Consider the following 16,363-nt stretch of genomic DNA (forward strand, 5'->3'; position numbering starts at 1 on the left):
TATGGAAATTTTAAGTTTTCATATATAAAATCCTTTTGTCTCCCCAGTTTTCTTCATTTCTGCATCTCTGGTCTGGTTACTAAAACTGTTTCATTACATGATCTATATCTTCTGCCTGGCGGAAAAGTATAAGTGTAAACTGACGTGTAAAGTGATACAATAATTGTAAGGTTTTAAACTGGATCTGAAGGATTTCTTGTGTTGCCTTCCATTTTATACACTGGAGAATAATTTGATTTTGAATATGATAAAAATAAAGATATAATTTCTTTGTAATAAAAGATTAATCATATATAGTTTTTAATATTAGGTTTTTAGTATTTTTTGTGCCAATAAATGTTATGATATTGTGTAGTGTTGCTTGACTATGTGTACATTTGTACTGTTTCTTTTTTTCTTTTCTATTAGTTATGACAATTTCCATATCCTTATACTTTGTATGGATCTATGGAAATAGATGTATATGTATGTATGTGTGTATGTATGTATGTACTATGTGGCACAATGGTGATAAATAATAGCAAATAATTTTGTCGGTAACACAGTGGCTGGTTATTTAATAAAAAAAAAGGGGGGGGTCACAAAAAGAAAGAGTGTGTCAGTAACACACATATGCTACTAACTAAACAACCATCCAATCAACTAAACAAACTACCTAAACTTAACTACCTTGACAAACAAACTAACTTCATGCAACCAAGTTCTTCTTGAGAAGCCAAGAGTTGCTTGGCTACTCAAGAATTTCCTAACATTTTAGCAAACCCTATGGGTCTGTGGGATTGTCGATGTTCTAAATGACAACCACGTGAAACTGTAACAATTGTATATATTAAATCGTATAAGCTGAATTTACAGAATAGCAGAATACAGAATATATGTGGAATGTTCAAAAGTTGGCTGGCCCTCTAAGGGCAGTTCGTTCCACCGCGAGTGTGCCGGCAGATTTCGCTCCTCCGTAGTAGGCGGAGTCTTACGGCCGTTCAGTTGGCCTGTCTGGATGATGTAGTGCTGCACGCGCCAGTAGAAACGGCTGCCTCAGCCGGTTGCTGGAGTTGCATAAGCTGTGTTCGCTGCCTGGTCGCTGGAGGCTTGTGGCTGCTACTTCGGTTGCCTGGTCGCTGGAGGCTTGCAGCAACTACGTCAGTTGCCTGGTCGCAGTGAAGAGCTGATGCCTCTGATGACTGATCACTCTGAACTGAGTGTGTTCGCTGATGCTTGTGAGCTTTGGGCTCCGCCTTTTATACCATGCTTGATGGAGGAGCGAAACTTGCAGTTGCGATTGTGAGCGCTGATTGGCTAGCGCACATTATGATCTAAATGTGAGCTGGACATCGAGTGCTGTTTAAATACAAGTGCTGCCAGCAATGTGATTGGTTAGCGCATGTGATGATCTGCAAGCGGGTTGGACATCGAGTGCTGTATAAATATGAGGGTCACCAGCAATGTGATATTCACTTAGGAGTGAGTGTTGTCTGAAAAACTGGCGAAACAGCGTGCTATGTGGGCTGTTGCCACAGGTCATTACTGTGTTCACAAGAGCCCACCACTGGTCCCTATCCTAAGTCAGAGAAATCCAGTTCATACCATGCCACCCTATTTTGATTTGTTACTATCATTTCCAAGTATCTGAACTTTGAAATGTCTTCAAAGGCTATATTAGCTGCCTTTATGCTGTAATTCTGTTCTGCATTCTGGTAATGAAACACCAACATGTACTCAGTTTTCTCTGTGTTTACTTCTAGACCAACCTCCTTACTAGCCTCAATTATATTTTCTGCATATTTTGTTACAGTATTTACATTATCCCCAAGTAGATATACCTGTACATAAGCAGCGCAGACTAGAAGCTGATCTGTCCAAGCCAGTTTCAGTCCCTCTTGGTTTTCTTAGACCTTCCTAATGGCGTATTCTAAAGCAAAGTTGCAAAACAATGGCAATAAAGTGTCTCCTTGTTTCAGACCATTCTGAATAGGAAATGTACCAGGCAAGTATTTTGCTAGGAGAATTTTACTACAGATTTCACTTAAACACATTTTCATAAGTTTAACTAGTTTAACGGGTATATCAAACTCAATAACAATAATGTACGATACTTCCCTCATAACTGAATCGTAGGGTTTCTTGAATTCTATGAATAGCTGATGCGCTGTCTCATTGTTCTCCCATTTTTCTTCCAGTATTTGACAAATACAAAAACTCCAATCAGTAACTGATATATTACGAGGGTTGGAACTTTAATGGTGGCAACTATTTATTTACAACTGATACAAAATAGCTGCATGTTTCGAAGTTTTACTGTCCTTCAATGTAGTCACCAGCATTGTGTACAATCCGTTGCCAGCGATGTGGAAGTCATAGGATACCTTTAGCAGCGCCTGTTGTGTTGATAGCTCGAATGGAGCGGTCTACTGCCTGAAGAATCCCTGGAACAGTTCTGAAGCGAATGCCACGAAGTGGTTCTCTCATCTTAGGAATCAAGTCGAAGTCACAAGGGCTTAAGTCCAGGGAGTATGGTGGATGGTACAGCACTTCCCAGCCCCATCGAGTGAACAAATCAGCCACAGCTTGCACTTCATTCGGCCAAGCACTGTCCTGAAAAAGACAGGTGGGTTCTGCAGAAAGTGTCACCGCTTCTTTCTCAAAGCTGGTTGCAGGTTGTGTGCCAAAAATGAACAGTAATACTGCACATTGACAGTCTGCTGTTGGGGAACAGTATGCGTTAGGATAACACCATCACAGTCATACACGAGAATCACCATAACTTTCACATTGCTGGGGTTCTGACGAACTTTTGATTTTCGTGGTGAACTGCAATGACGCCATTCGTTCGATTGGTGTTTCATTTGTGGCTCATACGATTTGACCCATGTCTCCTTCAGTTCACGAATCGTTTGGTGTCGATCACTCTCCAGTAATGTGGAAAGAGCATACACTTCTTCTTCACTGACACTAGGACGACCTGGCCGACACATGTCTGCCACATTTTGGCATCCCTCGAAGGATTTTACCCACCTTGCCACTGTTCTGTAAGGCAATGCAGATTCCCCGCAAGCCTCTTGAAGAGACTAACGTGTGGTATAAGCAACATTACTTGGTTCCATTGCATGGCGTCTCTACAGCAGCGTTGCCACTATTAAAGTTCTAACCCTCGTACATCAAATCCCACACCAATGATTCCAATAATTTCATCTATGTATAAATTTAACCTTGAGAGAAGGATGCTGGATATAACTGCTAACTTACCTAACCATATTAGCATAACTAACTCAAAAAGAGTTCTGTCTTTGGGGATATAATGCTGTGTAATCCACTTAAAGTCAACAGGTGTTTCAGAGGAACACGCTGAACAAGCAAAGCTTACTACCTGCTTCATGCTATTTCTTGCTTGGCTCAGTCTTTGACCCAAAGGATGGAGGCAAATTGTTTCCCTAAAATGTCAGTTGACTATCAACAGTCTTCATTACCACTGCTGTGAGAAACTCAAATCCAACATAAACTGACACAATTAGGTTAACTCAATTAACTAAACTAACTCTACTCATTAAATTCAATTAAGTAAATAAGACTGGTATTTTCCTTAAGCAGCTGATACTTTTTCAACACATCCAGAAATGCTCTGGTTAACTTTAAAAAACTATAAGTTTACCACTGTCCTCACTACAGCCTATCACTGGATTTTCTCACAAACCACCTCAATCTGTACTCACAACCTACTGCTTAAACATCAATAACATTATAATCCTTGTATCTATGTACAAGTCTTCTATGTGGCCTCTTCTCCTGAAGAATTCCAACCAAAACTTTATACACATTTCTCATATGTGTTACATGTCCCATCCATCTCATTCTTCTTGAAGTAATTATTTTAACAATATATGGTGAACAGCACAACTTGAAAAGTTCCTCAATGTCTAATTATATTTACTCATTTGCTGTCTTACCTTTCCATTCCCTGGTCATTCAGAATGAGAGATCAACAATGCAGTATACGAACTAAAATTAAGCAATATAGTATTGAAAGGACCAACTAAACACTGGTAACACTCACCTGTACTTGAGCACAACACTGGTGAAGGTGATGACACCCTGACTAGGCCAAGCAAATGGCGGAGCAATTATCTCCCTGTTCTTCTCAGGCTCTACCTGATCAATATATTGGCATGCTCTTTCCACAGCAATCATCTCTTTCTCTGTCTCAGTGAAAGCATTCACAACACCACTCAACAAACCAGTCACAGCCAGGGCATATGATATAGCCAGACCAATCAAACCTGCATTGAAGAACACTAATCAGAGTTGAACCAGAGCTAGGAACCATCTCTAAATTGTAGGTAGCAAGATACAAGAGCACACACAGTCTTTGAAATTCAAACCTTGTCTTAAATATGGTTTTGTATTATTACATACATGAAACATTTCAAGTCTGAGAAATAATGTAACGTGTCTGGAATCCGGAGGAGTCACTTCTATGGAAACACCAGAACAGACCGTTGCATAAGAAGTAACAATAGCGATACTGTAATTCCAACAGTGAGCTGTTGTATCGAGAACATCGAATCTCCACAGTTACGACAAACAAGCGTAGCGTTCCCACAGAGACAACGCAATAACAATGGGTCATTGCGTAGGAAACGCTGAACAAACAAAGCAATGTCTCCATGGTTTTAACAGAGGGTTCATTTGCCTAGCAGCGGCGAGGGTATAAATAGCCCAGCTTCGATGAGAAGCAGTCAGTCAGGAATTATCCGCCGCTGAAGGGGGTTGAAATATTACAGCGAAACAGTGAATAGTTACGGTACTCGTGATTGTGTAAGCGTGAAGAACGAACAATAAAGGTTCTACAGAATTTGATACGGCGTGAATTTATTTGTGGCGTGACACACAAACACGCTACAATATAAACAAACTGTTATGAAATACAAACCAGACATGTTTCAATCACTGAGACTAGAGGAACCCAGAACTCTTTCCCATGATTATGTTTCAGCCAGTAATCGTAACAGTTTAAGAGAAGAGGTTCTGGGCAGATGAAGTCTGCTTTCTTATTTCACAGATTTACAGACCTTCAATCTTGTGTTATTAATGTGCAATTCATGTAATGCAGATGTATAATCCAATGATAAAATATAGTTTGCCCATAGGTCAGCATCCTGGGCTGATGCACAGATGGCCACAGAACTGAAAGCTATTCATGTAAAAATATTTTCATTGCTTCCAATTGTAAAGATATTCAGGTTACTACCAGCACCACCTTCACTGTCTTCATCACTGTGGTTATTAACATTGTTACTTTCTTTTTGGGTTGAGCCTATAATTTCAGTACAGTTTCTGTCTACGTTAACTTTCTGGATATAATCTTAAAGTTTCCCACTAATGTATTGTTTATAATTACTGACTTATAACAATATTTCATACATCATATGTAAGAAAGTTTATAATGTGTGTTCATGCAAAATTTCATAAACCTAGCTTCAATGATGTCTTGTAATTACTGTTAAAGCATTCACAGTGCCATCAGGTTTGTTGTTTTACATTCTAAAAATTTACCCTAACTAAAGATCTGTTACCGAACATCATTTCAGGACCCCATACAAGTATGTGCAACCACAATGGTATTGTTACTAATTGCAGTTAGTTCAACAGTTGAAGGGAGAAACCATACTGAGTGCATGGTGATCTCATAAATCTATTTTCTTCCCTTAAGAAATGAAATTTAGCTGAAGAGACTCATACACAATCAATGCATAAAAGCATAAAGTACAAAATGTTTAACTTCTTTATTAAGACGGTTACAACACAACCACATCAAGGTCAGTGCCTGGTTTTGGATCTGCTACATGTTTCGGCTATTAACAGCCATCATCAGGCAAATATATGGCCAACATATATACACCACTGAACTGCAGTATTAATAAAATTGGATACAATAATATTAATTTTATTAATACTGCAGTTCAGTGCATATATATATTAGCCAGGTATTTGCCTGATGATGGCTCTTAATAGCCAAAACATGTAGCAGAGACAAAACCAGGCGCTGACCTTGATGTGGTTGTGTTGTAACGGTCTTAATAAAGAAGTTATATATTATAACACAACAGGATGCATGAAATGAAAATTACAAAATGTTTATCTCATTATGTTCTAAGAGCTGTGTAGAAAGTTAAAAGTGATATTTGAAAGAAAAGCTCTTCAAGGTAAAGCAATTAACCAGTGACCTGAAATCAGTATTTATAATTCTGGATCACAAGGCTCTGGGATATTCTAGCTAGAGTCTGGCGGGACAGTACCTATCTGTGAAATTACATGGTGTGAAATCCAGGAAGACTACGGTCCTCTTATTCATGTGACATTAACACAGCTACTGTGTTCAAATTAATGAAGGATGAGATTTTAAATATAACTTTCATGTCCTAGTGACCATTACAGGAAGGTGGGTTTAGCAGTAACACTCTAGACTCGTATCTCAGGTCACTGGTTTAAATCTTGGCTACGTCACTGGCTATGCAGACTGAAGTCTGTCATTGTCTTTAGTTTATTCCGGCAGATGTTGGGATAGTATCTTAAAACACGTCAAAACCACCAATTCCAAAATCAAAATTTAGTAACCATGACCACCTTCTCATATGATTCAATGCTTCTGCAGCTTATAAAGAGATGTTAAATAATCTAAAAATTATAATCAGTCCATCAATATCTATCAAACTGCACTAAGAAGTTACCAGCTGGTACAAATGTTCAAACAGGGCAACCAGACCTATGTGTAGAACCATAAAGCGATTTCTGGAATATTCACAATGAAAAGTTCCAATATGCACCTATTCACTTTGCTTTCTCTCTGTCTGTCTGTCAATCTCTCTGCAGGTAATGACTCAAAAATCACTGAACAGATCTTCAAGAAATGTGACAAGGAGCTGCAGAATTTAAGGTTCTCACAGCGGTTCTATCTGCTGGAATATAATACTGTGTAGTCGGCTCTCCATGTTAGGTGGGTCCCTTGTCACCACAGAATGGCGTGTCCTCAGGTTGCGGATGGAGGAGACACCCTCCAGTTTTGGAGGGAAGCTGCAACTATATTGAATAAGCAGTCGCGGAGAGCCAACAAGGGGTGGTCCTCCAGCTTGGAGGTCGGCCGTGGGGCTAACAAGTCCTCACCGTAGAAAATTACTTTGTTACAAAAATGAACACAAAGCCTCAGACCTGGATGGCTTCCTTTGATAAACGACTTAAGCTAAAGAAAATGGGTGTGAAACTTGGTCTCTGACATTAAGGGAGGAACATAGACTGAGGGTGTTTGAGAACAGGGTGTTGAAGAGAATATTTGGACCGAAGAGAGATGAAGTGACAGGAGGTTGGAGAAAACTGCATAATGAGGAGCTTCATAACTTGTACCCTTCTCCAAGTATAATTAGAATGATCAAGTCAAGGAGGATGAGGTGGGCAGGACATGTAGCACGAAAGGGGGAGGCGAGGAATGTTTAAAGGATATTAGTGGGAAAGCGAGAAGGAAAGAGACCACTGGGAAGACTAAGGTGTAGGTGGGTGGACATTATTAAAATGGATCTTAGATAGATAGGACAGGATGTTATGGACTGGATTGATGTGGCTCAGGATAGGGAGCAGTGGAGGGCTCTTGTGAACATGGTAATAAACCTTCGGGTTCCATGAAATGCTGGGAAATTCTTGAGTAGCTGAAGAACTGGCAGCTCCTCGAGAAGGGCTCAGCTCCATGAGTAAGTAAGTAAGTAAGTAATCAGCTATGCTTGCCAACTGCTTCATGCTGATTTCTTGTTTGGCTTATTCTTTGACCCTGAAGATGGAAACTCTGGTTGACTTTCAATGGACTAAATGGTGTTATATCCCAGAAGACAGAACTCTCTAAATTTGGAAGTTTCACAAAATTTGGTTAAAATTAGAAAACAATAATGGGCACTTTACATGTGTTTCTGTGAACATACTGTATGTGAAGTGTTATTGTTTAATACAGAATAAATGTTTCAACAAAATTTGTATGGAAAAATAAAATAACTATTTAATGCTCAATAAACATCTTAAATAAGTCTTATTGTTTTTGTGAAATTAAACAAAAGAGAGTAAACAAGAGAATAGTTACATTATGCATACATTTCCAAACCTGATTTTATACATACCTGGATCTGCCACATTGAACTGATGCTGCAACATGGATATAAATCCAATTCCAGTCACCATGGCCACTCCAATGAACTGCAGTCTCAAACTCAGCCACTGACCAGCTGCCTGACTTGCATATTGACATTTCTGATTTGCTTCCACATTCTCTTCATTTTTCCTCCTGAATCTATAAAGAATCATATTAAGTGCTACAATATGCAGAATAATCAGCAAATAAACTGGCTTTGAAAAAAAAAAATAAATTAAGTACAGGTACCGATAAAACAGTTAATAAGATTACAGGACAGATCAACATGTTTACACATTGTCTGTACAGAACACATAATATGCACCAACAACTGAAGTCATATATTATCATTATTATCCTTCAACAATCCATACATACAGGTATTACAACCATTTGGATAAGGAAATTGTCAGTTTTACATCTAATTCTCGTGCATATCTTTACAGTATACACTGTACCACGCTAATATAGGGGATCTGTCCTCTGAATAATGTTATCTAAATCTAGTTACCATTAATTTCATTGTCTTTACACAAATACAACAAATTAATCAGCTATATATTACATTTACACACTTGAAAAATCAAAAGACATAAATTCATCTACAAATTAAAGGAATGTTTCAGCAAAAAAGATTTTAATTCCTTTTTAAAGGAGTTAAAATTTTCCCTTTGTTTTATTTGATCAGGGGACCTTATTATACAAACTAATTCCCATATTTATCACACTCCTCTTAAAAATAGCTGTATTACAGTGCTGCACATGAAAATTTAATTTTCTTTGTGTGTTATAATTATGAATGTCCGAATTTATTGCCATAAAAGCCTTGTATTTTTTGATAAAGCATGTCACCTTCAATATATACAGAGAAGGCAATGTTAAAACATTGTAATCTTTAAAAATCCGTCTGCATGACGTGCAACTGCCAATACCACTAATCACTCGAAGAACCTGCTTTTGCAATTTAAAAATGCTTTTGCTTTCCCCATCCCCACCCCACAATAAGATACCATTTCTCATACATGACTCAAAATTCGAAAAATAAATCATTTTTATCATATATGGACTCATTATTTCTTTTAATATTTTCACCATATAAATTACTTTGCATAGCTTTGCTTTTAGAAATTGAGCATTTTAGAGTCATTGTCATCAGTTCTGACTGATATACTATTTCTGTATTATTAAAAACTATTTGTGGTCTTAACGGATCTCTCCGCTGTTTTGAATAAAATGACATGGCAGATGTCTTTTTAGTATTTATTATAAGGTTATTTTTTTGAAACCATATTTCTAATTCTTTCATAACGTTCATTATTTTATACTGAAGGTGAAGTTCATCTTTTCCAGTAATTAACAAATTGGTATCATCCGCATATAAAACCAGCTTTGCTCCTTGAACATTTTCTGTAAGATCATTAATATATAGTAAAAATAAAAGGGGCCCCAATAGTGATCCCTGTGGTACACCATACTTCACTTTCCTACATGATGAATTATAACTGGTTTTGTTACTGCCGTCAGTGTTTTTTATTCCACATATTGGAGTGACACTGGGAGCATGTTCTGACGTATACTCAGAGTTTTATATAGTAATTACCTTCATACACTATACCTCAACGGAAAAAAGCTGATAAATGTCAAATCGCGCATATATCTCACTGAGCACAAAAGGTTTGAGGAGTCAACTGACCTGGGAGCAGCTCGGAATGATCTGATTGTAGGTAAACCCAAAAGGGTCTCATTGAAGTGACTATACACAGGGGAGAGTGTGACACTGGATAATCGTTTTAATTCCCGAGAAGTGAGCCGGTACAGATTTTGAAGCCAATGGTATACCGGAATCAGCGGAGCAAGAATAAGAACCAACCATGGTAGTCCATAAATTGTTATGATTACTGTACCTAAAAACATACAAAAAATAAATTTTATTTCTAATCAAAAGGAAACCAAGATTCAATGTTTCTAATAACCACAGCATATTCAACAAATGTACAATTACCTAACAGTCCAAAGAACTGTGCCAGTAGAATATTCATAATGAAAGGTAAAGAATCATCTATTGTATATGTGTCAGACGAAAACCTGTTGAGAATACGGCCAAGAGGTGACACATCAAAAAATGTCACAGTTGCCTGCAAACATATAAACAGACATTATAAAAACGTGACAAAATAACACATAATTTCTGGTGTTTTTATTTATTCCTGATTTACTTTATACTTTCAGTAGCTCAGGCTACACAGTGTTGAATAGCTGGATAACTAATAATGATCTACTGGAAAGGACATGGAACAAAGTGGACAATGCCCAGTTCAAGGCACCATCCTAGCATTCGTCTGCAGGGACTGAGAAAAATTCCTGGTGCATAGAAAAACACATACACCTACACAGTGTGTTTTTTCACAACTGGTCTGCCATACTCTGGGAGGTAATGCCAAGTAAATGATGTTAATATAATATTTGTTCCATTTCCAGCCATGAAGGTGTTATTGATGTGTAAGTGTATGCTGTTTAAAATAATAACAGCATTAATCAGTTGAATTTATTGATGTATTTATGACGTTTGCGACAGGCTGATCACTCGCCCAAGGAATCTTACCATCTGTGTAAGAGAGACTATGAAATGAAGAAGAGGCCAGGGCCCAACAAAAGGCTGTAAGGAAAAGTTTCAAATTTCTGGTCTTTTAGAAACACACACACACATCCAACATTACAACACCCGCAACCAAAAAGGGAACACACAACACGAGACATGATATACACTGAGAATAAGAGGAACGACTCCCATAGTGGTGGAACTATGCGCGGTGTTAGAATTGGGACAGATAAGTAATCTTAACAAAATTTTTAGTATATAAATATTTTTTAAATTTTACAATGACATGATGGCAAGCAATGAAATAGATTAACGTAAATGGAGCATCTGATGATGGCACTATAGTGGCGAAACATGTTGTGAAATAACAAGTGAAATTAAGTGCACTAAAAGACGGACACTGCAGACATATCATGGACGAAAATCAGTGCAACAGGATGCTAAAATACAACATTTTAGAAACTGTTATTTTTTAAGGAATAGGACTAATTAACTAGCCGACATGTATTTTTCAATTGCAGAATAAATCTAAGACTTTAATTCTGAGGGACTACACACTCCAAAAATTACTGAGAGCCAACAGTCATACTTATGAAGCTTATCTTTAACAATGACAAATAATTAAATATTCAGACTCTAATGTAAACTGGAAATGCATATGTGACTGATTACACTTCAGTAGTATCCAGAGTCCTCCTGGAGTAAAGGATGCCAAGAAATAAGCTTCGCATCTGTTCTTCAGCACTTTCTGATTTATTATGTTGTCAACACTTGCCTTGATATACTGGAGCCTAACATAAGTCTCAAAAAGCTCTGTCTTGAGTTTAGTCTGGTGCAGAGAATACAGAAAGTTCAGATTCACTAGCTTTCACCCAACTATGGTACTCACCTTAATTATTGTTTTTAGTAGTCGTTTATGAACTTTTGTAGCAGCATGTATCCCTCCATAAGCAAACAGGAATGCTCTGAAGAGTGTAAAAACAGAATTGAGACCAGCGAAAAGGGCATACACTGTTAAGTAATATGAAATGTCATTCCCATCACTGGAATCTGTTACTACTTCAAAAATGAAAAGTGAACTGTTGGTATTGTTGTGAGACTGTGAAGAGTCATGAGTCACCTGCAACATGAAGACCATAATACATTTGAGATGAGCATATTAAGGAGAATACTTAGATATCCAAAGAATCAAAAGGATGGAGAAAAATGATTAATTAGAAGTTTTATAATTTGTAGCCTTCAGCAGAACTTGATAAGCTGACAAAATCAGGGAGGGTGACATAAACAGGGATGTAAAATGATTGGGAGAAATGAATGTGTGATACAAGAACATTTATGTTAGGATCCTAAGAGAAAGAAGACTTTCCTACATTTGTTAATGAGACACCAACAATAGGCCAGAAGTGGCCGCAGTACAAGGGACTTAGTCCCATCCCACTAGCAATAATAATAAAAAAAATGATCACATAAAAAAACTCTGTGGCCTGTAGTCCACAAGCAAACTATACCAACAGAGTGATCGCCGCTTGTCGGTGAAGAATAAGAACTAAAAAGAAGACATGTTGTAGAGAGCTATCTTTAATTTTAAATAATATTATGAACGAATTTAATCTAGATATGTTTAAAAAGTTATGGCTTTTTAAGGGCTATAACTTATGTAATCAAAAATAATGATACCAAATTAATAAGAAATATGGTTTCTTGGAATTGGAAAGTGGACATACATGATAAAACTGAAAGAATTACACAGATGGATGCAACAATTAAAAAACATGATGGGAAAAATATTTAAGTAAGGTAAAATAATGTGCATTTTTCAATTTTTACTGTAAATTTGTGAGAAAATATTAAACATTTCTCTCGGTGTTTGTACAGACATACATACCCAATAACTGAGCCACCAGTCTGTAAGGTTCCTAGAGGACTGCATGAGAAGCATGGAAAGCAAGATAGCTCCACTCAGCAAGTATCCTATTGCTCTCAGGTACGACAAATAAACATTCAGCTGGACATTTCCTTCTTCCCGCTCCTCTTCCTCTAAAATACTGTCACCACTTACTGATTCTGTATCACAGTCACTTCTTATCAGTTTCTCATTGTCTTTGTGGCTATGACTTGAATCACCAATGTCAAATTCGGAAGGCAAGAGATATTCGTCATAATCAGACAGAACAGACATAGGTTTACCTAAACAGTAAGAGATTGAAAACAATTAAAATGAGGCATCAAATCTTGCAGTTGTCAAATAGGTCAAATAATGCATGCCTACTGTGCAAATCGAATCATGTAAGCTTTCAAATTCTTGTTGACTCAAGCAAGGGATCTACAAACTCATAATTTAAATACACACAGTCATTTTAGGAAAATAACAAATAGCATGAATGGACATGAAACTCTGGAATCTATAAGGCGTAAAATAATATTTTTGTCTTCAAATTTTAAAAATCATAGAAAATATGAAAAGTTTAACAACCTTGGTTCGTCATACGATGAATAAAAGCTGCTAAATGAGACATTACTTGCACTGTCAGAATACTTACCCTGTTGTGTTATTATTCCATTTTCCATAACTAGAATATGATCAGCAGAGAGCAGATACTGGATGTGATGTGTGCACAGAATTCTGGTCTTGCTGTGCAGAAGACCATTAATACACTTCTCAAATATGTTCCGGGCTACATTTACATCAACAGCTGACATGATGTCGTCCAAAAAGTAAATATTCTTGTCCTGGAAATTAATTTCTCTTCTGACAATTACTCATGCATTACTCTCCTTAGTAAACTGCACATTCATTAGTACAACGTTCAAGTAAAGCTACAGACTATCTAGAAGAACAGTGGAAACTCACACCAACTGCTTCACATGTGCTGCATACAAAAATGTTCATAGTATAATTTTTTCTGACCTTGAATCTTATTCATTTCATACCTGTACCAACAGCAACAGTCTGACTTACCTGATACACAGCCCGAGCTAATGACACCCTGGCTTTCTGGCCTCCACTGAGAGTGACTCCACCCTCACCTACACCAGTCATATCACCATCGGGCAGCATACCGAAGTCATCTGCCAAACAGCATGCCTCAATGACAGATCTAGACAAAAACGTAACTGTGTTTCACCATTATTAGAAACAGAAAAACTAAGACTATGAACTACTGCAACCAACACGAACCTCACAAAATATGTCTCAAGTGGCATGTGTGAATGAAAATTACAAGTCAACCAGCAGCAGAAATACTAGCAGCTAGAGATGTATTTAGGTTTTAAATCCATCAGTACTGAGCAGGTTTGTGTAGCAGTAATGCTCATGACTTCCATTCAGGAAATACACCTTGGCCAGTTTACCGACTACACTAGTTGAGTGAGACCTTGAGACACTCATGGTGGTGATATGAAGATTACTGTAATCTGGGATGACACCATGTAGTCTGACAGAAGCTTATCAGTGTTTGGGGGGAACAAGCTGCCTCCACCTATAGGGCAGAAGAGTAAACCACTGAGATGTAAACACCTAGCCGACTATACGGCATCACATCTCAGAAGGCAGAATTTAGCACTAGTGTTGTTCGTACCCAAAGATTTGAAGCTTTAATGTTGATGCTGTTTCTACAGGAAATTAAAAGTAACTAGATGGGACTGTTTCCAGTACTTACAAACACTTTCACAAAAGCTGGCAAAACAGTGCTTATAATAAGATGGTCTAGCTGAATCAGGGAAGACATGAGCTATTAGAACATCCCCAGACTGGGTCAAAAAAGAAATGCTGGCCTAAGTTACTCAATTCTGACTGTCATCGCCCTCAAAATAGTCTCCTTGGGAATGTATACAGAGATCCTATCATTTTTTCCATGTTTCAAAAGCACCGTGAAAGTCATTTTCCTTAATGCTGTCGAAAACTGCTTGCAATTCCCTTTGGATATCAGACACTGTTTCAAAATGTCACCTTCAGTTTCATTTTCAATTCAGAAAACAAAGCAAAATCACAGGGGGCTAAGTCTGGCAAGTAGGGAGGATGGGGAATGATAACCATGTTGTTGTCACAAACTGTGGTTTTCAGAAATTTGTGAACAGGAACATTATTGTGATGAAGGAGCCAGTTGTGGTTGGGCCAAAGTTCCAGTCTGTTTCATCACGCATTCTTTCTCAAGTGCCTCAAAATATCACAGTAAGAGTCAGAGTTGACTGTAGTATTCAGAGGAACAAATTCAGGTGAACAATCCCCTTCATGTTGAAAAAAAACAATTAGCATGCTCTTTATTATATTTAATCATCCTGTTGCACTCTACATTTCTATATGTATAATATAAATACCATCTTAAATGCAACACAATTTACTGTAGTTCTTTGTCTTTCTTCTTTCACACTACATGTTTCAGCCATAACTGGCCATCAACAGGTGTATTTCACTTATGTAGCTGTCACACTGCATGTAATTTAAAATTTAAAAACACCAGCTTTCTCAATTGTCATTGCTGTGCTTCAATCGGTCCTGATATACCAGAATCCCCTTCTTGATTTTGTCAGTTACGTTTAAAATCTCTGTTAATATACAGTTTAAAATTTAAATTTAAAGAGCAAACGTATTAAAGATAAACAGCAGCACGCACACAGGGATCCTGCACAGAATAATACGTGAATGGTGCTGAAAGCAAGAAGTAGCCGCTGCAGCACATGTAGACATAGAGCAGGTATCCCTGTGATTTATATAAAAANAGCGATATACGCCCGATACGCGACAATATAAAAAAAAATTTAATTTAAAATTTGTCACCCTGAACGTTCATTATCTTCAACTGACACTTGACCAGTCTCGAAAAGTGAATGCCATTCAAAAACCACTGTCTGGCTTAAAGAAGGTTCTCCAAAAGCCTCATGAAGCCTTTAAAGGGTTTTGGGAGCAGATTTACCGAGCTTCACAGAGAACTTGATGCAGACACATTTCTAGATTTTTCCATCCATCACAAACAAAACAAAATATGAAGTCAAAAGAGCACTCATGTAAAAACGATGTGTGTTCACAGCTCGGTATCATGTGGCAGACTGATGCAACAGGCTTGTAGAAGTGTGACCTTGGCCTCCCATCTCATCTTCTTTCACCGAGGCAGTTACAATAATAACAGTCCAAGAACTACAGACACACACAGCTCTCTAATGAATCCACAGAAAAAATTCTGTTCCTTGTATACTCTACGCAAAAGATAGAAATCATCATCTCAGACGTAATTCCAGAAGTCAACATATTAGTAGGTACCAGATATCCAGAGAGCAAATAAGTTAGGTGTAGATGCTAGATCAGTGTGTGATATTTTTCACTGCAGTCTGCTGAAACAGCAGCCTGTATAAACAATATGAATAAGCTCTTACTTGTATCTGTTGTGTTCGAATGATTTCCCGAACAGAATGTTTTCTCTTATTGTGCCCCTCTGAAGCCAAGGCTGCTGAGCAACAAACCCAAAACCTGTAAAATGAACAATGTGTCATAATTTCAAGAGATTCAACACCACAGCACAAATTCTGTATAGTTCACAATGGTTCATAGCTAATGGAAACCACTTTGTGTATGTACCATAAGATGTTCATCTGAGCTCTACAGTTAT

At 37.6% G+C, this 16,363-nt stretch overlaps 1 protein-coding gene across 3 annotated transcripts in view; it reads right to left on the minus strand.

The window, feature by feature from the left end:
* Positions 1 to 16,363, minus strand: part of LOC111862070 (multidrug resistance-associated protein 7) — a 58,011-nt gene that overhangs the window by 9,310 nt on the left and 32,338 nt on the right. For all 3 annotated transcript variants that reach the window (XM_023847146.2, XM_023847145.2, XM_023847144.2), the window contains exons 13-21: positions 16,131 to 16,224; positions 13,720 to 13,858; positions 13,301 to 13,490; positions 12,646 to 12,947; positions 11,650 to 11,880; positions 10,164 to 10,296; positions 9,855 to 10,065; positions 8,151 to 8,320; positions 4,049 to 4,271 (exon numbers count right to left, since the gene is read on the minus strand). In XM_023847146.2, coding sequence (XP_023702914.1) covers positions 4,049 to 4,271; positions 8,151 to 8,320; positions 9,855 to 10,065; positions 10,164 to 10,296; positions 11,650 to 11,880; positions 12,646 to 12,947; positions 13,301 to 13,490; positions 13,720 to 13,858; positions 16,131 to 16,224 — 1,693 coding nt within the window. The remainder of the gene's footprint in view (positions 1 to 4,048; positions 4,272 to 8,150; positions 8,321 to 9,854; positions 10,066 to 10,163; positions 10,297 to 11,649; positions 11,881 to 12,645; positions 12,948 to 13,300; positions 13,491 to 13,719; positions 13,859 to 16,130; positions 16,225 to 16,363) is intronic.

The sequence above is a fragment of the Cryptotermes secundus genome, unplaced genomic scaffold, assembly GCF_002891405.2.
Source record: "Cryptotermes secundus unplaced genomic scaffold, Csec_1.0 scaffold400, whole genome shotgun sequence".
In the NCBI taxonomy this organism is placed as follows: domain Eukaryota; kingdom Metazoa; phylum Arthropoda; class Insecta; order Blattodea; family Kalotermitidae; genus Cryptotermes; species Cryptotermes secundus.